At 44.4% G+C, this 25,753-nt stretch overlaps 1 protein-coding gene across 1 annotated transcript in view; it reads right to left on the reverse strand.

Annotated features, from left to right (window-relative positions):
- Positions 1 to 25,753, reverse strand: part of LOC144825052 (uncharacterized) — a 236,253-nt gene that overhangs the window by 47,754 nt on the left and 162,746 nt on the right. Inside the window, exon 7 of the mRNA XM_078683962.1 lies at positions 9,160 to 9,239. Coding sequence (XP_078540088.1) covers positions 9,160 to 9,239 — 80 coding nt within the window. The remainder of the gene's footprint in view (positions 1 to 9,159; positions 9,240 to 25,753) is intronic.

The following is a 25,753-nucleotide window of genomic DNA, read 5'->3' on the forward strand; positions in this document are numbered from 1 at the left end:
ACCCGAGTCTGACTAAATCCTATTTGTGGATGGCTCATGTTTAAGGGACCATGAGGGGAGCTTAAGGGCTGGTTATGCTGTCTGTACTGTTTCGGGAGTGGTGGAAGCTGCTTGGCTTCAAATAGTATTCACCACACAAGTAACTGAATTGGTTGCCCAAACAAGTGCATGCTGTGTTTCAGACCAGCTGAGAGTGAAAATCTTCACCAATAGCCAGAATGGGCTTGATGTGGTGCCCCATTTCGACAGTTATGGTGTCAGAGGGGTTTGATGACCTCATCAGGATCACCTATACGTAATCGAGAAGTTGTGAGAAAACTGCTGGAAGCCTTGTTGATATCCCAAGAAATTGCAGTTGTCAAGTGCCCTGCTCACTGTAAGGGAAATTATTTTTCTGCCCTTCCTGCCCACAATATGTCAGCGGACTATAGTCACTGCTCTTATTATATCCAGACTCGACTATTGCAACAGCCTGTATTTAAATATACAGGAACGTTTTGCAAACAAATTGCAACTGCTACAAAATGCAGCTGCAAGGCTGATTACGGGTCCTCCCAAATATGCCCCCATCTCTAAGGAATTGAGAAAACTGCACTGGCTGTCAGTCAAGAATCAAGTGTTTTTCAAAACTCTTAGTACCGTGTTTAAGGCACTCCACGGAATAGGCCCAGATTTTCTGAAACGGAAATTGTAGTGGTATATACCTGGAAGAACCCTGCGCTCTGGAGGAGCCAAGCTGGTGACTGTGCCACTCGTCAAAAAATCGACATGGGGAGGGAGAAGCTTTATGGTATGCACAGCTAAAGCTTGGAATGAGCTTCCCCCTAGTTTGAGAAAGGCCCCGAACCTACTCACCTTCCGGAGAGAACTGAAAACCTGGCTTTTTACTCGCTAATGCTGGTCTCCTGTTTATGTTCTCAGAGAGATAGTGGTTCAGCGCCAGGACACCTCCGGGTAATGTTTGTGCTTTATGCATAGTGATAACATAACATAACATTCTACATGGCCTATTCACAAACTGCATCTTGTAGTATGTTACTAGTACCATTAACCCACTACAAAATGCTGGTCACAAACCGACGTGCAGAGGTCTCCCCTTCCTGCCCTTCTGTCTTTTATGTGTGGAGATGTCCCCCCAACTGCTAGAAGCAACTTTACGGTCATATTTCACAATTTTTCAAACTTCACTCTCTGTTTCAGGTGGTGAGGAAGGAGTGTGGAAACATTTTGGATACTCCCACAAAGTCGCAGCCAGGCAGGAGTCACAAAACTTTTGTAGAGATTTCTTTGAATTGAATTGAAGAAGCCGATGTGTGCTGAAAGAATAGAAGTGTACCAACAGGTTTGTAGGACGTACTTTAGATGCAACTAATATTATCATATTATGATGCAACGTGGTGAGGGAAAGTTGGCATTCTGGTTTAGGGTACCCTGATATATAGACCTCTTTTGACATCTGTGGCTCTATGCTACTTGACCCATGTTGAAATTCCTTTCACAGAGGACTCTGACGGCTGACACCTTTTCTTAAGGTTGCCACATTAGAAGAGAGTAGAGTAGGGACAGATAGGGGTCCATGCTTATTTTTAATGAAAAATTGATGCAATCTGATGCGAAGTTTCTGCTTCCTTGTTACTTACGTTGCCATCATTGAACTAGTGGTTTACTTGTTTACCACAAAGGGTGAATCACTTTCAAAGATTTTATCTTATCCTACTTGCATTATACTTCTATACTATTATGCTTAGGCTCATATATAGCAATCTGTTTTTGAATCTGAATTTGAAATAAAACATACCAACTTGAGACTTGGTTTCAAATTGAGTTATTGTGTAACCCTATTGGTTAAACTGTAATTGGATATTGGACAGAAATTATTTTCTCCTCAAATCTCAAGTCACACAAAAAGACAGTCAAATAAGTGCTACAGAGTAAGTGGCCCCAGGCTCAGTCATAGGCATTGGATATATCAAAAACTGTAATGGATGATGTCAGCTCATGCATGCCCAGTGACATAATTAGGCCAATCCAAGGAACAATGGTAAACTGATGCGTGTTCTGGGAAAAATCTGTAAATATATATATTTTACAATATTTAATTATTGAAAATGTATTTTGTCATTTATGTAGGGTCACTGAAGTATTGAGATATAATAGTAATTGGACAGTACTACTCTCCACCAAATTCTGAAGCTCATTTAGGTACTACACTACAGAAAGTGCCCACACTACTGAATTATTTGTTAACAATACTAACGCTGTTTACATGTTGTTGGGCCCGTCAGCCTTAGGGTGGTCTTCCCTCACCCTTTTTACCTACTTATGTCCATTTGTGGTGCAGAAATTCATTTTTGTTGGGCTTTGGCCTCTGTGCACTTTACCACTGATAACCAGTGCTAAACTGCCTGTGCTCTCTCCTTTAAACATGGTCAGATTGACTTATACCAAATTGACATATTTAATTTACTTGGAAGTCCGATGTAGAGTGGTATGCCATATACCCTGGGCCTGTAAATTAAATGTGACAAGTGGGGCTGCAGTACTTATTGTACCACCCTTAAGTAGCAGCTTGAAACAAGTGCCAGGCCTGCCACTGCAGCTTTAATGCAGTTTTAAGCTACCATGTTAACTTGGCATTCAAACTCCTTGCCAAGCCTTATACTAACCTTTTATTACATATAGGTCACCCTTAAGGTAGTGCCTATGTACCCGATACAGCAGGGTGCTGTGTAATTAAAATGTTGGACATGTACTTTTACGTTTTACAAGTCTTGGTAGTGAAAACTGCAAAATCATTTTTGTACTACTGGGACACCTACCCTTCCGTTAGGATAACAGTGGGGATTCCTTATTAGATTTGATAAGCTGAAATTTTTAATTGGGAGCAGCCCTCTCCAGCCTGTACTCCCTTTATGCCTTCCTTTCTGCCAGCTCCTCTGCCAACAGGTTGTGAAAGGACACACTGAAACCTGCATGAGAGGGGATTTCCAATCTTGATAGTAAGTTACCCCCTTCTCAACAGGCTGCATTCCAAGACCCTCCTGTGTATCCAACTCGATCCTTCCTCATCCTCCTCTTCTTCCTGGTCATCTGTTGTGACTAGAACCTGGTGTGTCTCTGCCCATGCCCTTAAATCCCTTTGAAGCTCCACCTTCTTGGTACCCCTGTTGGCGGGCAACCCCTTTCTTCTAGCAAAATCCCGGGAGCTCAGCCACAATATAGCCCTCCAGGTTGGCAAGCTCAAACTCCATCTTTGTACGTGAGCCCAAAGACACATTTAGTCTGCTAGAGTAAGAATTAATTTAGATAAAAGCAAAAAGGCCAATTAAGGGGAATTTAAAACTCAAAATGGTCTTAGTTTTTGGATGGTAGTTTACATCAAATCACTGTATGAAACTGCAGGTACAAAAGTCCTGATCCTCACCGCTGATCCCCAATGTTGGACATTGGGTTACTGGTTGACTGGGGTGTAGGCCCTGGTCAAGCAGCAACCACAATCCTAGTCAGGGTAAGGCACAGGCAAACCCCTAATTAACCTATGATGGACCCCCTGATAGCTTAGCACAGAGCAGTCAGGCTTAACTTAGAGACAATGTGTAAAGTATTTGTGAAACACTTCAACCCGCAAAACGTTGAATACACCACACAAAAGATCCCACACCAGGTTAAAAATGTAGAGCTTAATTTAATAAATAAAGCTGGACAAAAACAACAAAGCGTCAATCAGTAGAACCAGATTTTTTCAACAATAAATTGTGAATAGCAACTAGAAACAGAAAGCACCAACCTGAGCTATCTGGACACGCTGAATCGAGTCAAAGTCAAATGTTTAGGCTGACAGGGATGAAGTTGTGGTCGAATACAGTCCCAATTTTTGTGTTGGAGAGGGCCGCAAGGAGCAAGGAGAGCCTGGCGGGCAGCGTGGCACAACATACAGATTGGGTGTCATGGACGGGAAGACTGCAGCTTCGAGTTGGCGGCACTCCATGGGCTGTTGATGCTCCTGGGTGAAGACATGGGCTGGTGGCCGCTCGCGCAGAGTTTTAGTGCTAACAGCGCAATTCCAGTACGAATGGGCTTATTCACGGTCACAAAAAGCCAATCCAAGGAGCTGTAAAGCACCACTTGGGGGCCCGAAACGTACTAAAGACAGGCCCAGGAGCTGTTGGCCAGCCTTTTATGCCCCTGGGGCTCAGATCAGGAGGCTAGCAGTCTAGCGCTTTGAGTCACTCTGGGGTGCTGGGTTCAGGATGAAGTTGCAGGTCCACATCTTTTTCCCCAGGTGAGAGGGCAACAGGCAGCATGTCAGCACAGCAGGGCAGCAGTTCCTTTAGAAACAGTAGTGCCAGTCCTTGTAGCAGCACAGCAGCCCGTCTTCCTGGCAGAGTATCCACAGATCCAAAAGTTTACTGAAGTGGTGGTGTCTGAGATCCTTCATTCATACACAGTTGGGCCTTTGAAGTGGAGAGAAGCTTCCAAATGCATGCCTTTGAGGTGCACAGATGGCCAGCCTAACTAAAGGGGGTATGCAGCTCTTTGTGTGAAGACAGGACACAGCCTATTCAGATGTAAGTGAGGCTGGGCCCTGCTCTTCCCCCCATCCTGTAGTGATGGCCCATCCAGTCTAAGCTCCCATTGTGTGTGGCTGTCTAGGAGGAATACACGAATCCCAACTGCTACCTACAAACAGACATGTGCCCAGAGACAGGCCTCCGGCACCATATGGCTAAGGCAGGAAAATACAAAAAAACATATTTTGAACGGATCATTCACCTATTTTTGTTTTGGTTACTCAAGCCTACTCTTTCAGTCTCTTCTGACTTTTTTTTAGAGACTTGGAACCCACAGGGTGTTTGAAAAGAACCCTCACTCACCTACCTAGTAGGTGACATGCTTCATCATTGGGTTCCCACCTGGTTGCCGAATGCTCCCAGGGTGTGCGGTGACACCTGATTACACCGGAGCTGGTTGTTTTTGGGTGACCCAGTGATTGTGACATGATGAAATAAAATTTGCTCGGGAATCCCTGTGATCCGAAGTATTTTAATTTATTTGTTTGTCTGGTGTTCCCGGTCAATGTTAAAAAGAGTGGTGGATATCAATGGGATAGTTAATGGGTCCCTTGTGTGTTCAGTATAGTCATCCTGGGTGTGGTTTACATGTTTCAGCTACCTTTATTAGCCTAAATGGGTCAACGTGACTTTCTTCAAGGCCAGGTATATTTTGTGCTTGCACACCTACTAAGGCATGCAAGGAGTGTGTTTGTAGTAGGTACTTACAAGGTCCCCACGTTATCTGATCCCAATACATCTTGCATTGTATCCTGTGAAAATAAAAGTGTTGCAAGAAAGAGAGAGAGAGAGAGTTGATACAAATAGGTGGTCATGCTTTTTTCAAGGGGTGAGATGAGTAATTCTGTCACTGAAGCCCCTATTTTCAATAGTTCATCAGTAGAACAATGTGAGGAAACCCTTTATTTTAGAAGAATCTATTGTGAGTGAGTCGCTCAGAAACATCATAAACAAGCCCCTATTCTAGGCTCGCAGAGTAAGAGCAAGGAACCATTGATTGCGTCAATGATGGTACATTCTACACAAAAAATTGATTCCACTGACATATCAATGTACTTTGGCCCGAAAGGTACCCATATCTCACTGTGACAGTATTGCTTTTTTTTGTAAATTCAAAAAGCGCACGATCTCGTACACAGTCTAAGGGTCAGAGCCCTTTTTGTCTTTCAATAAGAACATTCAGGGTAATCAATATCTTTCAAACATGAGTACATTTATAACAAGCGTTTTGTATATACTGCATGCAGTGCTCCATAATTTGTGCACATTGTGTGCCTTATTAGATACGTATGCATCAAGGTGCTTTCACAACCGAACCAAGTGTGGGGAACATACAAATTAAATAAAGCAAGACTGCTGCTGTACCTGGAAGTAATGATTTGCTGTCTGGAGACTGCCTTGAACCCTCAAGGCCTACCCTGTTGTTGAGCCCTGCATCTTCCCCTGAACGCAGGACAACCAGAGTGACTCCAAGCACTAGTTTGTTGGCCTCCTGTTCAGAGCCACAGGGACAAAAAAGGCTCCTACCATCTTGAACCATACCTGGACCCATCCTGAGTGCATCCTGAACCCCCAGGAGGTGTCCCACCAATCCAGGACCCTTGGCTGTTGTGCTAAAAGTGCCCAAATGGCCAAATACTGAAACTGAGGACCAAAAACTGCTCTAAAGAACCAGGAGGAGACCGGGACCAACCTGCTCATATATCTACCTGAGGATCTTCACCTATGGGATTGACTTTGCAGCTTCTCCTGCTTCGTTCTTCTCCATAGCAACAAATCCCTTTCAGCCTTTTCCATGCCAAATGGGTATCTGACCTTGTGGAACTGTCTTCGGCTGCAGCCCTCTGCTTCATCATGTTGGAGAATTTTGACTTTCATTTCATAGAAATCTTCACTGCCGCTTTGACCCGAGGCCATTCGATGATGATGACCCGCCCTTCAAACAACTCCTGCAGCTTTGCCTTCATTAACTTTACCTCTCGAACTCTTTTTCTCAGAATTTCTTCTGAGTCCGAAGGTCAGCGCTGACTGGGCTCAATCAACTTCTTGTATAAGAACAGCGCTCGATCACGGTCAGACATATTTTTCAACTTTACCCTTGTCTCAAGCGAGTAGATGTCCATAGTTGGCACTTTGAACTTTTAGGTGCCAGTTTGTACTAAAAAAATCATAATTCTGGTTTTACTAATTAGATTTTTGTCACTTTGGTCTCAAATTATGTATTAAAATGTACTCTATTTTTCTAAATGGGTTTTGGATTTATCTTGTTTTGTGTTTTTTTCTTTATTACTGTTTATGTGGTGCATAAATACTTTACACAAGGCCTCTAAATAAAGCCCAACTGCTTTTTGGTGCTAAGATACTCAAAATTAGGAACAGGTCAATTTAGTGATTTTTTGTGGTTCACCCCGCAGTGAATTGGGGCTGCTGCTTGACCAGAGCTCACACCCCAATCAACCAACAACCCATTTTCTCACATGTGTCCTCCCTAGTCGTGACATCCCAGACAGCAGCATTAATTAACAAATGCAGTAGTGGCTGCCTGTATCCCAATTTGTCGATAGTTTGAGGATATGTGTCAGCATAGAGGATAGTTCAATCATAAACAGTACACGCACTGTAAAAATAGGATTATAGTTCGGATAATATATGTTAGAAGTACTAACATTCATTAGCTGTGCAGAAAGAATAGTCATGTAACTTATGCAATAGTTCAGTATATATCTTTCAGTGCCAGAAACTTTTACGAAACACTCACACTCACTGGATGATGTCATCAGTGATATCATTTGAGATGTCATCAGTGATGTCACTGACCATGTCATCAGGTATGCAATATGTGAGGTCATAAGGAGTGCATTGCAAGGGGCATAAGTTATAGTTGGCTCAAGTAATATAACAGCTGAATTACTATGGTTTTATGTGTAAAATCTGATCCTAACTATAACAACCTTATAACATTTGTTTTTTCCAGTGAATTTCTAAGGCTTTTTAAATTCTATTTCCTAACTATAATGAGCGCTAACATAATTATAACTTGAGCCTTCACCATGCACTGCTAATTACACCACATATTACATCTTCTGTGACATCATTGATAATATCACTGCAACATTTGCTGTAAAATTATTGATGAGAAAACTGATGCATTTCTGGGTACAAGTTATAGTTACCTTAGGGAACGAGATATATTTACTTGAGATAATTCTACCTATAAGTGCTGAATTTCTATGGTTTTGTATGTGTAAAATCTGAACCTAACTATAACGTCCCTGTAACCTTTGGCTTTTAAGTGGATTTAAAAGGTTTTTTCAAATATAAATTGTACTATGATTTGACCCATAGGTTTAAATTACTAATATACATTTTCACAAGTTTATTAATACACAGCCTTTGCAACTGTGCAGCAACCCACTGCAGACACTCAGGCCCCACCCCCTTGGTTTTCCCCTGATCCTGCAAGACCCTCACAGGAGGGACCACAGCCCCTGTGATCTCATGGGACTCCTGTGAGAATCCAGTCAGCTCGTGGGACACACACAGGATCTCAGAAGCCCCAACTATATTTGTTTAATTCCCCTGAGATCATCCCACAAGGTCTAAGGGTTCAGGGGAACACCTACCCTGCCTCCTCATGCCTTATTTTTTCTAATTTTCAAGACACAAGAACCTATTCTTCCTGAAATGGCAGCCACAACATTTCTGTCCATGTTGCAGCCAGCCAATCGGTGCAGGAGCTCCTGCAGGAGTTTGTGGGAGACTTTTACACTTGCACAAGCAAAGCTGGCAGCGGGAAAGAAAGCCCCATTGGCCAATGAGACCACTTTGTTATTTGAATTTGCGTGAACACAGGACTCTCACAAGCCTTCTGCAAATCCAACCATCCAGATATACGAAGTTTTGGATTCTTGATTTGTCAAAAACTACTGATTAGTTTTGCACTAAATCATGTTTTCTTGACCAAGATCTAGCATCTGCCAAATTTAGTGTAATTCCGTTTAGCCATTTTTGCATCATCGCTGTTTAATTTTCCTATGGAAAAATTGCATGATGAAAACACACTTTGGGACCTCCACTTTTTCTCAGGCCCTCCCCCTTGATGGAGCAGCCTGGAACATTCCAGGAAGGAACTGAGGTAAATGAAGTTTGTTTTGAAAAGTTTTGTGAAAATTAATCAAATGGCGATCAAGTTTTTAGCAAACCAAAAATTCAATTTCCTATGAAAACATGGTCCTATTTATACTTAGAGAGGCTATTTCACAAGGACCACATCCACACATAAAGTTGTTACCTTCAATGCCAGGGACTGCTATCGCAATATGTACCTTGAAACCAAAAAATATATTTTACAACTTCATTTTACAAAACCCATGGCAAAACAAGCACTAACAAAGCCAAAAGGCTGGCAGCCAATGGCAGTGCCTTTGGCCTTGTCCCCCAAATTTTTTTTCTTTGAGAGTAGACAGCCTGCAATCTTCCATGACTATCAATGCATCCCTGAAGGTATTGTGCAAATGTGCACTGTAACACTTGTGTACTGATGAAGTGAACAAGCTCCCATATACTCTTAAAATAACTGTATACTCACTCTGGTGATTCAGCTTTCAACTGTATTTTGACTGGAGACTGAGCCGTCTTCTGGGTCGGGGTCGGGGTCGGGGTCTTGGTCTGAAAAATGTGAACTAGTTAATTAAAAAGAAAACTGCTGATGAGAGTGTGCACAAAAAGCCATTCAAACTGCACGTTTTGTTTTTAGATATTTCTAGATTTAAAAAATAGGTATCGTTAGTTTGATACAGGGTCCGATAGGTATTTGGGCTAAAGAAGTCCCTCATCTGTGGAACTCGATGAATGACAAAGCATGGTTATATTGATGCCTTTGTGGGGCCCAACTAGAGAGGCCTCTAGGCAGTCAGTCACTCAGTCAATATTCATGCTTATTTAGACCGTAGTTCTTTAAACGATACACCATTTTACAACCATACACCATCTACAAACATAATCACTGTATATATATTCATTTCATTTTAGGCAGACATAACCATTATTACATTTCATCTAATAAAATCCTATTAAAATCCACTCATTAAAATATGCTTTCAAATATAATGCCAAACCTTATTATACAGTTACATAAGTTACTTAAAACACCATTCGTAGTTAAATTTTAAAATACAATTTTTAACTGCCATCATGAATCTCCCTATGGCTCATGCTATATCCAGAAAATGCATATCAGTTCAATGTTCTACAGATTGCTCATGGCTCTTATTTCCATATTTTAAAAAATATTGGGCTTAAAAACTGTCTCCACATAGCCTATAAACAGTACAATAAAATGTTCAAAATATTGCATTTGGTATTCAGATCACAGTTACAGCTACCTCCTGGTTGGATCATTTTGAGTTGTACCATTTCATTCATTTGATAGGGATTGTTTCCAATCCTTACTCACAATACTCCACTTCTCATCAAATTATTAGGTAATATTTCCACATACGGAAATCTCTATTTGTTCTGCCAAGGTTTTAACATATATTGTACCACTTTAATACTGATAGTCATATTCATAGGACAAATCTTTACCTAGTGTCATTAACTCAGTCTTTGAAATTTCAGTTTGTAGGCTCTATTGGCCCAACTTCACCTTCTTATCCTTACAGACTGCCCCCAATTTATTTCTGACACTTTTTGCCCATTTCAATTCTCACTTTGCAGAATTTCATTTTTACACCACTGGGAAACTTTCAGTTCCTCCCCCGCACTCAGGGGCATATTTACAACGTCTGGTGCATCTCTGCAAATCAACAGGGATGCGCCAGAACAGATGCGACACGCAATTCTCCCCTTGCGCCACCACAGATGCGTTGCATTTACAATGTGGCACACTGTGGCGCAAGGATGGGCAGATGTGTGTCGCATTTTGTGGGGTAAGGGCAGTGCATTGCTGGAGTCACAACTCCAGCAATGCACAGGGGACACCCATACTTAACGTGGTGCGTCACTCCTTACGCTTGCTTCAAGCAGGCGTAAGGGTTTGATGCAGCGTCGTCGTAATACTGACTCAGTGAAATCTTGTAGATTTCACTGCGTCAGTTTTACGGGACTTTCCTGCGACGGAATGCCCAACCTACTACGGAACGCCCACATGAAACCTGACGCAGGTTTCATGTGGCGCAGTGCTTAACAACGTGACGCAGCTGCCTAGTTGCGCCACATTGTAAATATTTTGCAATGTGGTGCATTGTTAATGCCGACGCTGCGTCACAAAAGTGACGCAACAGCGGCACAATGTGTTGCAAGGGTCTTGTAAATCTGCCCCTTAATCTTTTACAAAATCTTATTAGCACCATTTGGCCCAGTAAGCTCCATGATATCATGCCGATTTGCAATCTTACAGCTTGAATCATGACGGAACCATGAAGGGACAGTAGTCTCTTTAAACATTTCCTCTCCTCAGCATCCCACCTACTTTTGCCGCTAATATTAGCAGCTCACCTCCATATTGCAGTTGCCGGGATATCATTGCAACAGAGGCTTTTAAAACGGTTCTATATGACATTTCTCCAAAGTCCTTCTTGATTTTTTTCAGGCCACTCACTGAGGCCACAGCCCTGACTTTCAGGGCATCCACATATGTCTTCCATTTCAGGATCCCTCAAACCAGACCCCAAGATACTGATATTAGTTAACCGATTCTAGCTTATCAGGGCCTAAATACCATCTAAATTTACTTTCTTTCTTCCCAAAGCATAGCACTCTGATTTTGTCCATATTTACCACTAGTTTTTTATAGCTACAATATTCCATAAACACATCCAGTTTACTTTTCAGACCTATTTCTGTTTAATCTAGAATGACAAGATTGTCTGCATACAGAAGACATGCATGTGTTTCCCATTTACTCTTGGCCAAAACCCTTTGGCAGTCGCTAATATGGCAGGCATATTAGCTACAAATGGAGAGAAGAGTAAGGGTCCCAATATGCACCCCTGCCTCAACCTGATATTAATGTGTATTTTTTGTGTCAAGGTCCCCTCTGTATCCATAATGACCCGAGCCCAATTACTATTGTGTAGCTCCTGAATTAGCCTTAGAAGGTCTTTTGGAATGTCATATTTTATCAATGGTTCCTACAGGCGATTCATATCTACCACATCAAAGAAGCTGCATGGAAGTCTACAAAACAGCAGATTAATTTCCCCGTGTGCACGACAGATGTGCACTCAATGGACCAGAGACGCAAAGCAATGGTCAATAGTAGAATGAAATTCCTTGAAACCCCCTGTTCTGGGGGCACAATATGATTCAAATCGACCCATTCTTTTAACATTCCCATGATTATTTCTGCAAATACCTTTTCTGCCATGTCTAAAAGATTGATCAACCTATAATTCTTTGGGGTTTTTACATCTCCCTTTTTTGGATGGGTCTAATAATTGCGTTACTCCAATTTCCCCGGGGATCTAACCCATATGTAAAATCTCAGAAAACATAATATACAGAAGTTATGCCCACAACACCGGGTGGGTTTTTATAATTATTGCTGGATGGTTATCAGGACAGACTGCACGAGTAAGGGTTAAACTTGCAATAATACTTCTAATATTACATAATGAGAATTGAGACTTCATGTCCTCACCCACTTTCTCCAAGGGAATAGTTCTTCTTCTTCCTGACTCCTCTTCTTTTGCCATATATCTTCTCCAGATATTCCTTCCAAGCCTCTTCTTCCTCCACGCAGTTCATAGTGGCCAGCGTTTCTCTTGACCCTCCTTGTACTAATTTCTCAAATAGTTTGGTGTTTTTGGTTTCTATTGCTTTGAGCAAATGTCACCAACACTGCTCTCTGTGGGCTCATTTGTGGCTCCTAATTAGGGTTTTATACATTCTCCTTAGATTTATCAGGGCATTATAACTTTTTGTTTAATATCTTACTTTGAAGTTCTTTGCCCTTTCCTTATCTTTGCCTTTAAATTCTTACATTCCTCAGTAAACCATTTTTTTTGCATTGATTACTCAGAACCCTATAATTCCATGTTCCCTTCCCTTTTAGATCCACCCTGAGGCACTGTACCACCTGAGTGATTATGTTGTCATACCACTCCAGATGTTTTACGGGGGCATCCTTCAGTATTGTATTTTGCTGAAAATTAATAATAATCTTCTGGTGAGCTGCTTTAGATAATCCGTCTGTAGAGGGATCACCGTTTCTCTAAGTATTTTTTTACTCTAAATATTTTTAATTTAAGGAGATGGTGATCACTCCCTCTTCAGACCCCACTTGAAAGTCCCTTAATTTGTAAAAATTCCAGTCATGCATAAATATATAGTCAATTGGACCTAATTGCTGGCCAACCTTGAATGTCTGACTTCCTAGGCAGTCATCTTCCATTCTACCATTCAGACAAAACAAGCCCCTTGAACTCAGGTATTTTCCCAATTCCAAATCTCGTTTAGACCATTTAGTTTTGGGGAAGCTTGCCACCTTCATACTGTATGAACTTAATATTTCTTTAGACCGGAAATCCACTTTATTTGGGTTTAATTTATGGTTCAAATCCCCCATTAGTATCAAAATATCTTTATTGTAGTTTTCACTTAGGTAGTCCAAATCTTCCTTTATTCTTCCCATTACAGACCTATACTTCTCAGCCCCCCCAGTATATATGCTTTCACAGCCGCAGCCGGTAGTGGGAGTACTGGCCGGGTGGTGACGTGGGGAGGGGCAGGGTGGGGGTAGTAATGTATGGATTACGGACTTTAAAAGGTAAGTAAACATACACTACATCACCAAATGCGATGCAGTGTGTGCAACGAAATTCATTTTATTTATTTTTATGTTTACTTACCTTTTAAAGTCCGTAATCCATACATTACTACCCCCCACCCTGCCCCTCCCCCTCCCCATGTCACCGCCCTGCCGGTACTCCCACTATCGGCCGCGGCTGTGCATTCAGTGTTATCATATTTTCATTCATGGGTTATGGGCCCTGAAAATCCACTTTACAAACCACTAACCATTTGCATCTTACTTTCAGAGGTGTCACCTTCCTAGCTATTCTGGTGAATATCAAGGTAATCATCCCCCCCCCACCCCTTGCAGGCGTCCTTACGTCCTCATAGCAGACTTTCTTACCTGCACATACCCTTCAATCATGGAGGTTTAATCACACAGCGATGTTTCTTGTAAACACACAATCTCATAAAGATCTATTAGCTTTTAGAAATTTCCTAATTTTGATATTCTACTGAACTAGTTAATATTCCAGGAAAGGTCCCCAGGCTGTGCAATGACCCAGCATCCTGATCTATTTGACTTAACTACCCTCTTCTTCCTCGGCTGGTATAGAAGGGTTCATATATCTATTTTCGTGGCTCACATCTCTCCAGCCTTTAGTGGACCTGACACTGTAATTTCGATATCATCCTTTTCATTCAGTGCCTGATCGATAAGTCTTACTTGCCTTTGTCCTAATCCTGTATGTCGTCTCAGGAATAATTTTCCATGATTGCCCACTACAGTCAATTACTGATTCTGGTACTAACCTGATTTCTTCCTGAGACATCTGATTTTCTGTATGTATGTATGTTGACTTTATCAATTCTGAATACATCAGAACTTTCGTGACCTCATTTACCTTCTTATTCTGCATAAATCTTACTTGCGTGTGGTCTTTTGTCCCTATTTGTCCCTATTTTTTTGAGGCTTATGCATTTGGAGAAGGAAAATAATAGCTGGGACAGTTTAAGTAGTGCATCTTTCTCGCTCTTTTCCACCCTTTCCTATACTGTGATGGTTTGAAGTATAGCCACAAGTTACTTCTTTCCCTTTTTTCTTCATCTGGGAGTCCTCCTTTGTCCTTGCCCATATCCGCCCCACTCAGCATTTCCAATTTCCTAATGCGAACTCCTTGTTCAATAAGATTTTCCTTTCTACTTAATCTACTTAATCCACCCTCCTGTTTGTTAACACTACCCTTTTTCCTACTCCTGAATAATGGGGCCACTGCCCTTAGTCTACATTGTGGTTTCTTTCCTTCATCTTCAAATCTCACTCCACTTTTGGGCTCATTTGAGATTCTTGTCAGGGGCCTTTTCATTTGTACGTTTTCAAATCTCTTATTCCTACTTTACATAACTGCATCCTTTTTTCCTGTAGTTTCACTCTCCCCAACTTCTCCACAAACTTAATGCCCTTCACTACCCTCCTTATTCTAGGTAAATATTGTCTATATCTGGTTGACTTTCCAATTTTCTTTATGAGCATAGGCATCTAGAAGTCAACACAATCTGTTATCCTGCAGACTGGGAGTATTTCTCTGTTATCACCAGCGGGACTTGGCTTTCCATATTTGCATATTTACTTTCCACCGGTCTTACTTCAGAAGGCATAATCTCACAGATTTTATTTAAGTTCACTCGCAATGATCTGTAGCTGGTCTTTTCGGGCTTTCAGAATATCATTATTCATCACAGATACTTTCAGCAGTCCTTGCAGTGCTTTTTGAAGGATCACTATTATATCAAGCATGAAGGCTGATGTGGATGCTGAGATCGGTAGATTTAAAATGGAGTTCTGTACTGAGCCTGTGGTTTCCTCCTTTACTGTTGTCCGGGAATATTCCATACTCTTATCCCGCAACCCCAACTCTCCCATATTGTTACAAAAGGCCATGCCACAATGTTCTATATTTCCAGCATTCCCCTCCAGTATTTGTAACCCTCCACTAGCCAGGGGGGAAAGTAGCTGAGGTGACGAGGACAGCCTTGGTTTAGAAGAAAATGCACTTTGATTTGGAGGCACTTGGCAGCTTAAAATGGGTAGACTTCAATCCAGTGAGTTCCGGCTAATATTTCCAACATCGATTTGTTGCCCTACTTCAGTGAAACCGGGGTCAGACAATAGTTTTTTCCTTTTAAAATGTTTGCCCACAAAATATTTTATAGATATGGTGACTGACACTCCTCCCTTCTCACTTTGAAGAGAACTTCCATGTAGGTGTTGTTTGCTAGTAATCCGACATGTTAACTTTTTCATCTCTTTTCTAGGGACTTTCTCACCCTCTTCTAAGGATCCAGTACCCATTTTAATGCCCATCTGTAGATGGCTACCTTGACCTTTACGAGGTTTGCCTCTCCTGGGTGCCATTTCATGCTAATATTTGACACTTTTTCCTGGAAACCTTCACCACCATTATCTAACACTTACCTCTGCTGCGCCTTTTTGTTTCGGGTGCTGCACTGTGCCACCCTTCTGTCGACGACACCACCCAAGTTTCCTGCTGCCTTGTTGTCTTTTCCAAGTTTAGGACCAGTAACACCACGAACTGGTGCTCTCCCTCGACATGCGGCCTTATGGACTTAGAGACAACGGCGTATTGGGGCCCATTGGGGAAAGGGGGGGGGGAGAAAGCACCGACCCGAGACTCAATGTAAGTGTGATAAAGGCCGCTTTATTGGAAGCAGGTGCATCCTACACATAACATCCTCGGCCTGCGCCGCACAATCTAAACCTCATAAATATTTAATTTCCTGCCTCACCCCCACCCCTAACTGATTCCCACCATCCACAAACAGTAACAATTAGCATAACGTCAATTTGCCTCTCCACCTGGCTAAATACTTTATTGTGCTTGACCTACCCCCCGATACTCCAAACAGTTCTCCTACTCTTCCCCCATATATTAGGAAGAACCGCCCCTACATACAGAATGCACCCCACACCTGCTCCAGCGACATGCGAAAACCCCCCACCCAATCCAAAAACCCCCTTTTTGCACAGAATACAAAACATTGTAAATAGCCTTGAAAAGCCCTGGCGCAATTCGCCACAGTGGCAAAGCACGTGTCGACTGTCTACGTTGCCCTCTATACAAATAAAGAGCAATTATCCACAAAGCACGAACTCCTCTGCTTCTATTCATACACCACCCCGTTCAAACCCCTTCTGCACCCGCCTCCAACAAACTCTGGCCAAAATCCCCATCGCCCCCCAAACTCCCCCGCAAAGGAAAAAACCCCCGTAAAGAGTAGAGCCTGCCCGTGGGCCCCCCCCCCCGAATCATGGCCCAGGGAGGGAGGGAGGGAAAAAATTGTCCAGCCGACACCCCCCGCCCGGCGGCCGAGACACTTCACCTAAAATGGTGTCTCTGCCGCGTGGCCGGACAGGACTACAGCCCCGCCCACAGGAAGCCCAACCCAGCCCCGCCCCCCCAGCCCAAAAGCTACCAAAACCCTTAAAACCCCGTCCTCGTGAGGTGCCATCTCTACCCCCCCCCCTCTCCCCGGCCCCAAATTCCCCCGGGTGGGGCAGGCCTCCCTACGGTCGGCCCCCCCCCAGGACCCCATTGGGGAAAGGGGGGGGGGAGAAAGCACCGACCCGAGACTCAATGTAAGTGTGATAAAGGCCGCTTTATTGGAAGCAGGTGCATCCTACACATAACATCCTCGGCCTGCGCCGCACAATCTAAACCTCATAAATATTTAATTTCCTGCCTCACCCCCACCCCTAACTGATTCCCACCATCCACAAACAGTAACAATTAGCATAACGTCAATTTGCCTCTCCACCTGGCTAAATACTTTATTGTGCTTGACCTACCCCCCGATACTCCAAACAGTTCTCCTACTCTTCCCCCATATATTAGGAAGAACCGCCACTCGAGGGACGTGCTAACGGTCCTCGACCCCCCCTTAGGACTCCCCCCTCCCTAAACCCGGGCCGCGCCACCTGCCCCATTCGGCAGGACCACCCCTTAACTATATGGCTGCCGCGGATCCCCCTCAAACCCTGTGCTCTGGTCCATGCGTTCAAACCGCCGGCAGGCCCTCCCCCCTAACCACCGGGCCATGCCCTCCGTCCCAATGCATAGGGCCATGCCCTCCGTCATCACGTATAGGGCCATGCCCTCCGTCACCACGTATAGGGCCATGCCCTCCGTCACCACTGTATAGGGCCATGCCCTCCGTCACCACTGTATAGGGCCATGCCCTCCGTCACCAATGTATAGGGCCATGCCCCCCGTCACCAATGTATAGGGCCCAGCCCTCCGTCACCAACGTAGCGGGCCATGCCCTCCGTCACCAATGTATAGGGCCATGCCCTTCGTCTCCAATGCGTAGGGCCATGCCCTCCGACACCCAGGCATAGGGCCATGCCCTCCGTCACTAACCGTATAGGGCCATGCCCTCAGTCGACGTCACCCCCGGGGCGTGCTTCCTGGCCGCGGAATCGAGCTCCCTAACAGGTATGCCGCACTACCACGGGGCCGTGCCCCCTCTCTGGCGCCCAGGGCCTACCCCTGTCAACACCAGGCCTGAGAAGCCGCTCAGCGCCTGCAGGCAGCCCGCCGAGCCGGCCGTCCCACCAGAGAGAAGCCCTCCGGATGCGTGTCCCACACCTGCGCCCGTCCGCCAGGAAGAAACCCCTGCCGCAGCGCCCCCAACCCCCCCGTCACCTACCCTACCCCGCAGCCCCCGACATGGCAGCGGCACCGGTCGGCATCAGACCCCCACTGCGCGTTGCGACCCCCCTGTCCTCCGGCGGGCATGCTCCCTGGCCACGGAGTCGAGCTCACCACGTAGAATGACCACACCAACATGGGACCGTGCTTCCTCTCTGGCCCCCAGAAAGAAGTCCTCCACACAGTGCGTCACCCCCAGAGCCTGTCCGCCAGGAAAAAGCCCACTGCAGAGAACGTACCCCTCATCCCGCGCAACTCGAAATTATGCGTGCCGTAGTCGCAAGCGCACCTGCAGACATTGTGTTAGGTTGTTCACTCCAGGCCTTCAACAGCGAAAAATGTCCCTATCCCAAACTATGCGCTCGCCTCCTTGTCCCACCCTAATACAATGGCCCTACAGCAAATATCCGCGTGGTACTCCGTAATGCCCTTGCCTAGAAAAGATCCGGAATATGTAAACTGTAAAGCCAAGTATGTATACATTTCATCGCTTAGAAGTCTAACACAAAATGCAAGAACAGTAACCTGGGCCCCTAATTCAATATATTGCACCGAAACGGAGGCGCAAAGTGCAACTCCGCAGTGCTCTACCGAAAAGCTGTGTAGCACCAAATGTACCAAGAGTCGCCGCACAATAAAGCGCCCTCCCAAAAGTGCGTCGACCACAACAAATACAACTGCTGCTCACGCCAATTGCAAGCGTACATACCCGCGGCTCTTTCAATTATTGTTTAGCCCAGCAAATTATATATACCCTATCTCTGCAAACAGTACTCCCCTTTCTTCCTAAACCTACTACTGGATCACTTTAAAATCCAGGGATGATAAAATATGAACGTGGAAGGGACCGGGTTGGGATCTGTCAGCACTGAAAGGTAATAATATTCGGCTTCAAAGGTGTAGAGCAGCGAGCACTGGGCCGGAGCCAAGAGGCTTTTAAAGAACAGGCCTACAAAGTAGGCTTTAATTTCCTCAAAATGTGAATAGTCCAACCAATTTAGCAACTGCTTGCAGGGTAACCACTTCATCCCATAGTTGGGAGATGAGTTTGGGTCCTACTAAGAATGTGGGAAGAAAAGGGAAGATCTGATGTGAGCCATGGCATTATTAACGTACAGAGCTTTGAAAAGATCTTTAAGAATGACTCTGTTGTGATTTGATCTGAAAACGAGTGGAGCAGCTTAACAGACCCCTGCAGCAGAGGAGCGGGGAGAGGTAGGCTGCTACGGCCTGGAAGACAATCCGTCTGTCCGTATCTGTTAGCGCCAAATTATTATAATTTAGGAAACCAAGGTCAAAAGTGGAAACTCAGTATCAACATGGAACCTTGGTGAGAAAATAATAAGTGCATATTTGCGATTTTCCTGCCTTTAAATGTGAATGCTGGCACCTGGTGCGTCCATTGGGGCGTAGGGGCGTAGCCCCACTAAGCCTCGTGGACGCACCGTCAAGCACTGTCAGCAGTATTAAGCACAAAAATATTGCTGTTCCCAGTTCCTCACGTGCGTGACAACGTCCTCGCTGAGAATGCCACTGCCAATACCGGGACTCGCCTGAAACAATCGGAGTGCGCCAGGGGGTGGGGCTGGACTGGGCTGCTGCAGCTTGAGTGACATTCCACACTCAGCTGCAGCAGTATTGCGCATGTGCATTTTTGGGTGCTCACCAGCCCAAGCATGCGCGTACTATACCTTCCCCTTAAGAGAGGGACCCAAGGGTGCTGTTTAGTACAGTAGCCAGGGCCGCAGCCCCCGTTGTTGAAGGGCGGATGCCAACTGTGCCCCCCTAGCCAATCCTGGCGCTACATGTAGCACCAGGATTGGTTGGTCCGCGTGGGTGGTGGCACACTGCCGCAGCCGCACTTTCTATGGCCAATCACTGTGTGACTTCATGAAGCCATGCAGTGATTGGCCATTTCGGGATACACGCTGTCTGTCTGGTTGCTCCCTAGTCTGGGGACACACCGGAAAGTCTGCTGGTGCCTGCTGCTCGTCATGGACTTGGAGTTGGACTCGTGTGTGTCTGTCGACGTGTAGTCACCCACTAGACACTAGTCAGTGTAGAGAGAATATATCGATGATCCTCCGAAAAGAATTGAAAGTAAGAGTCTCGCTCTCGTGTTACAGTAGTGGCTCGCGGTAATAAAGCAAGGGATTGTGTATTTTTTATATAATGTATATAAAATGTGTATATGCAGAACAGTGTGTAATTATGCGCCTAGGCCTGCCAAGGACCGGTGGGTGATGCGTGATGTGGGACTTGCAGAGGCAGCGAGCAGCACACATCACATGGCACACACGACTAACAAGGATCGGTGGGTGTGACGTGGTGTGGTGCGCTGCAGAGTTGGATACAGACAGTGCGTGGCACACACCAGCCACGGTGGGAGGTGAGGATGATGTGTGGTGACCGAGTCTCCCCGCCACCCCCTGACACGCGCCTCACCCCCTGGCATGACTTACTCGGCGCTGCAGTGCAGCCACCAAGCAGGCAGGCTCTGAGGAGCGCGGGGCTGCAGCCAGCCTTCATCCCGCCAGCTTGGCAGGCAGCCAGGATGTGGGGGGCACAGCGTCTCTGCTCTGGGAACGCTCTGATCTCAGCTAATGCTTGATTCGTGCTGGTTGCTTGTATCACACAAACAGCAGCATTCCTAAACGACAGACATCGTCGCAGTGAAACGCACCCGGGCGGGAAGGTTCCAGTTGCAACAACATATTTTCCACATGGAAGCGCCGCAATGTCTTTCAAGCGGGTGTGTGTGGGGAGGGAAGTGCAGGCAGGGCTGGGCAGGGTATGTCCACTGGCTGAAGCCATTGGATTAGTTCATTGGCTGTTTTACCTCTAGCAATACATTTCAATGTCCTTCTAGTTTGCATGGGTTAGGAATTTCCAAAATGTACATACATTTATATTTCCATTTCCTGGGCACGAGTGACGTAGAACATGCATGTCCCCAGAAGTGATTGATCAACATAACCTAATATGTCGAAACTGAAGTGGGAAAACGAACTAAAGCAAGGCAGTTTGAAGAGTGACTCATGCTGATTACATATAGACCGCAGCAAATAAAATCAAATCCTGTTTATGCTGGTATTACAAACTTGTCCCTTTACTTCTTCGCAAAACTCACTTCACGAAAATGCATCCCCTCCTAGAAACTGGAGTTATGTGCTTCATACCCACCACGTTGTGTTTCTCGATCTTCCAGACGGTCAGGCCCCTTGTTATGTTTGTTTAATTTATAACATGCTTAATCAGCCTGGGAGGGATATCTCTGCGCCACGCAGCTCACAGACAAGCCAGCGAGCTAATAGGTCACAAACCACGCTGTTTTAATAAGTCTGCCAAATTTTAAGTGGTCCGTACATTGATAAATATAGTGTGGGGCCCGGGAGGGGTATCTCTGCGCCACGCAGCTCGCAAAGACCAAAGCGGACCAGGAGCAGAGGCGGTCAGGTAAGTTTTAAACATTTTATTCTCCCTTGGACCCACACCCCTGCGCGACCCCTCCCCCTGTGACCCCCCCAAGTTACCCCCCCCCGTTACCCCCCTGCTGCGACCCCCCCCAAACAACAGAACAGCTGTGCAGTCATTGAGCGTGTACTGTAGGTCCCAACTTGTCATCCCTTTTAAATACCACAGTTTACCATCGTTTAATCTGATCTGCCTGACAACAAGACATTTGAAGGTAGGACTGAATAATGTGTTTAGTATATACAAATTCAGAGAAATGGGACATAGGCTAAAGCTGTATTTTCTGTAACTCGGCTACTCCCAGTCCTTTTGGCGCCTTTAGTAGTTGTCACCCTGTGAGCACCCTGCCACCTCCTGCAGTGACAGGAACCTGCTTCTCCAAGTTGTTTTATCAGAGGCCTCAGCCCATCACGGCAGACATAAAAACACACTTGACTAGGCCAATTCAGTAGGTTCCCTTCGCTGCTGATGGTTGTTTCACAGATAGGACATGTAACAGGTATGCTGGTCAGCAGCTGTTAACTACACTTGCCACACATCAAGCATAGCTTGACAGCAGATTTGTATTATTTCATTTTCACTTTCATATCATTGCTGGTGTGCCAAATCTAAATTCGTTTTACATTTTGCAACTTTCTATGAATGAAAAGGTACTTTCGGTGTGTGCAGACATATTGCCCCTCTTAGGTTGGACACATGGTGATACATATTAGGTAAACTATATGCAGGGCCACAAGAATTAAGCAACAGGTGAGGCCAATAATGTGGCAGGGTTGACTAAATAATGCAGCAAAAATTTGTTTTGGCAGTGAAGCAATGCTGCTTTACAAATTTGTAGTTTTTACACGTTAATACAATATGTGCAAGCATTTTACCGTATTAATATCAGTTAAACTACTAAATGCAGCAGTCTGCAATTAAATGAGAGCTTCCTCTGTGTGACAAAAGGCCTACAACATGCGTGGCAGTACGTTTTTTAAAACTTTTTATCCATTTTATCTAGAAACTGTTTTTTTGCTAAAATATGCAAAGTATGCAGAAAGTTGTGAATTAGATGGAACGTGTGGCAAATTTGCTTTTAATTTCGTGCGTGCCAGGTAACATAACATTAATTTTCCTTTTTGGGCTGGTGTGTGATCGTCAAATTTAAAAGGAGGCACTGCAAAGTTTGCTTCTTTCTCCACAAAGTATTCTGAATTATTTTGTTCGCAATATTTGCTTGGTAAATTAGAATACTGTTGACTCCCTTTGAAAACTGATGCTTTTGTTTGATTATTTGCGTTTTGGTTACCAAAACAGAAAATGGAGTCTATTTCCGTCCCAGCAAAGGTCTCCAATTTGTTTATAAGTGTTTCCAACACATCAGTCACAAAATTTAAGAGGGGTGAAGAAACACGTTGCTCTAGCTCATCTTTTCTGTTTTGAGAATTTTGACATGACAGGTTCAATTTATTATTCAAATTATTGACCACTTTTTTAATTAATTTCCCATTTAAGCCTTGGTTTAGTAGGAGATGGTTTTATTCCTTTGCATGTTTGTTCACAAAGGCTATTTAACTGCTCAATAATAACAGTTCCATGAACGGGGTCTGGCCTGGGACCAGGGTTCAATTCCCGTTGTCGCAGGGTCTTGGGCTCAATGTCCTCGGACCCGATAATTCTCGCCTCGGTGCCTACTCTAATCATGGGTCCCACTCTGCAACTCTGGGCAATAGCTTGCTTAATCTCCACACCGGCCCAAACAACGCTAGAATGCCTGGCTTCACCTTGGGGTGCCCAGGAGTGGGCACCTCACAGGAACAGGCCAGGACGGGTTCCTCAGCGGTATTCGTACAGCGCTTAGAGACCTCTGGGTGATCGGCGCTTTACAAATGCAAATTAACATAACATAACATATTCTTCTAAATATTGTCTGTTGATTACTTCTCTGATTACGTTTCTGTTTATATCTGGGCAGTGATGGGATCTCCCCTGAGAGAGTGTGACTAAGGAGGACTGGGAGAGAACAAAGAGTGCTAGAGACAGTAGAGAGAAATCAAGAGACAGACACAGAGGGTGAAAGAGGGTGCAAAGAAGAGAAAGACAGACCTAAAGAAATATGGATGTAGATAGAGATAAAACGAAAGAAAGAGATACAGGCCTAGAAAAAGAGAAAACAGATACTTGGAGATAAAGTCAATGGAAAGCAAAGAGAAAAGAGTCACAGAACGCACCTGTGAACCAAAATGTCATGCCTGGTGTGTAATGGAACTAAACTGGATGTAATTGATAACATAAGAGAGAGAAAAGATTGATAAATAAAGCAAGAGAGATGAAGTGAAATTGAAAGGAAGATGAAGAGCCAGAATGGGAGAGAGGAGAGAGTGAGAGTGTGTGTGTGTGGGAGAGAGAAGCAATGGATTGTTAGAGAGAACGAGAGAGAGAGGGGGTGAAACAGAGAGAGATGGACCTAAGCAGAGCCAGAATGAGAGAGTGTGGCAGAAAGAGAGAGAGGGGTATAACGAGTATTCCTACTTACAAAACCTGTGTGGCTGTGTTATCTCTAGTATAATCAGACACTGGAACAGACCATTGAATGTTGGAATGTAAAATCTTTTCCCGCTTTGGGGTAGCTTAAAATTTTGTCAGCCACAGGAATTTGTAAATATGAGAGAATGTTAATTTGCTTTGGCAAGTCATGCATTGTAGACTGCACTTAGCCCACATGAAATGATATGTGGGACTGGAGGCCTGCTTTGGCAGTGAATTGGATCTGGAATTTCTGAGTTTGAGTTGCATGGTCAATATTTATGTGTCACTTTCATAGTTATTTAGACTGTGTTTCTGTTTTATATTGTTTCTGCCAATATGTAACCTTGAGCCACAGTTTTGGTTGATTTTGATTGCAGTGGCTCAGTTTATTTGGTGATTCACAATTCCAATCATGGGTAAAACATGGCTTGTTAAACATAGATGAGATGTACTTGCAAATTGTTGGATTGCGTATTGCATTTCAGGTTTTCAATTTTACCAATCTTTTGACTTCTCACCAACGAAATAGGAGTGTCTTCCTGGTTGAGGACCACACTGCTTTTTCTCTTGTCTGTCTTTTATCAAGACCCTGCTGGACTATGGGGTGAAAGAAAGCTTGAATAAGCAGCTACCTATGTTATAGGACATTTCTTTATTAATGTAATAATTGAACTTTCACAATTGCTTTATTAACCTTCCTGCTTTCTCAAACTTGCTTGAAAATGCACCGTTTGTCCACTATTTTTTCAAAATTTTCTCGGGGGGAAATCACCCCGAACCCTCCTTAGATTGTTCGGGCTCGCTCGCTACGCTCGCTCGCTTCGGTGCATTGTGACAATCATTTTACGCCCCACCACTTTCAAATGTCACCACCCGCCCCTGCAGTAGTTTCTGTTTTCATATAAAGTTATATGAAGTTAAGAATTGATTCCGTTCAGAGTCCAAAACAGCTCTATGGCGCATGTCTTCCTTTCTAACAGGACACACTGATTTCCCTCTATGACATGTCTAGCGTCTTTCCAACATCAGTGTTCTTTCATATTTTATGTGTGTCTTCTCCTACCTGCCGTCCCTGGATTAAGTCACTGAGCTGCAGAAAAATATTTTCCCAAAGCATTCCAGCTCCCACTTACAAAAGGGCACCCGCAGTCTAGCCGGTTATTAAACTATCACGCTAATTTACCTCAAAGAATCTTCGGCACACATTTAAAAAAACACCTGTTGTCACATCAAAGCAACCTTAGGGTTTGTGCTGGTCCGTACTTAATCTTGTACTTAATGTAGTTGACTGGAACAGTCCACTTATGGCACCCAATACAGTAAGTTACACTACAGCAGCAACATTTTCTTCCTGAAACGCACGTTACTGCTCTGATGATCAGTGCAGAGTTTTCTGTCGGAATCTCACAGAATTGGAAATCACTTCAGGCCTTAAGTCACACATGGGCTTCCTATCACAAAGTGACTCCAGACCAAGACCTTTGTACCCACCCGGACACAATGAGAGCCCCCGGGCGGCTCCTTCATTTGCGTTCTCTGCTCGAAGCCCCAGTAAAAGCAAAATAAAGCCCCCTTCAAGGATGGCGCTGTGTGTCTACCTTCGCCGCTGCACAAATACATATCATTTTCAGGCGGAGGCCTGGGCTATAACGCCCCCTCCCCACCCCGGCTGCAGCTAGCGAAAGGCCCTGACCCAGGACAGAATGCAAAACTTTCCGAATCATGGTGAAA

The sequence above is a fragment of the Lissotriton helveticus genome, chromosome 3_1 (genome assembly GCF_964261635.1).
Source record: "Lissotriton helveticus chromosome 3_1, aLisHel1.1, whole genome shotgun sequence".
Classification (NCBI taxonomy): Eukaryota; Metazoa; Chordata; class Amphibia; order Caudata; family Salamandridae; genus Lissotriton; species Lissotriton helveticus.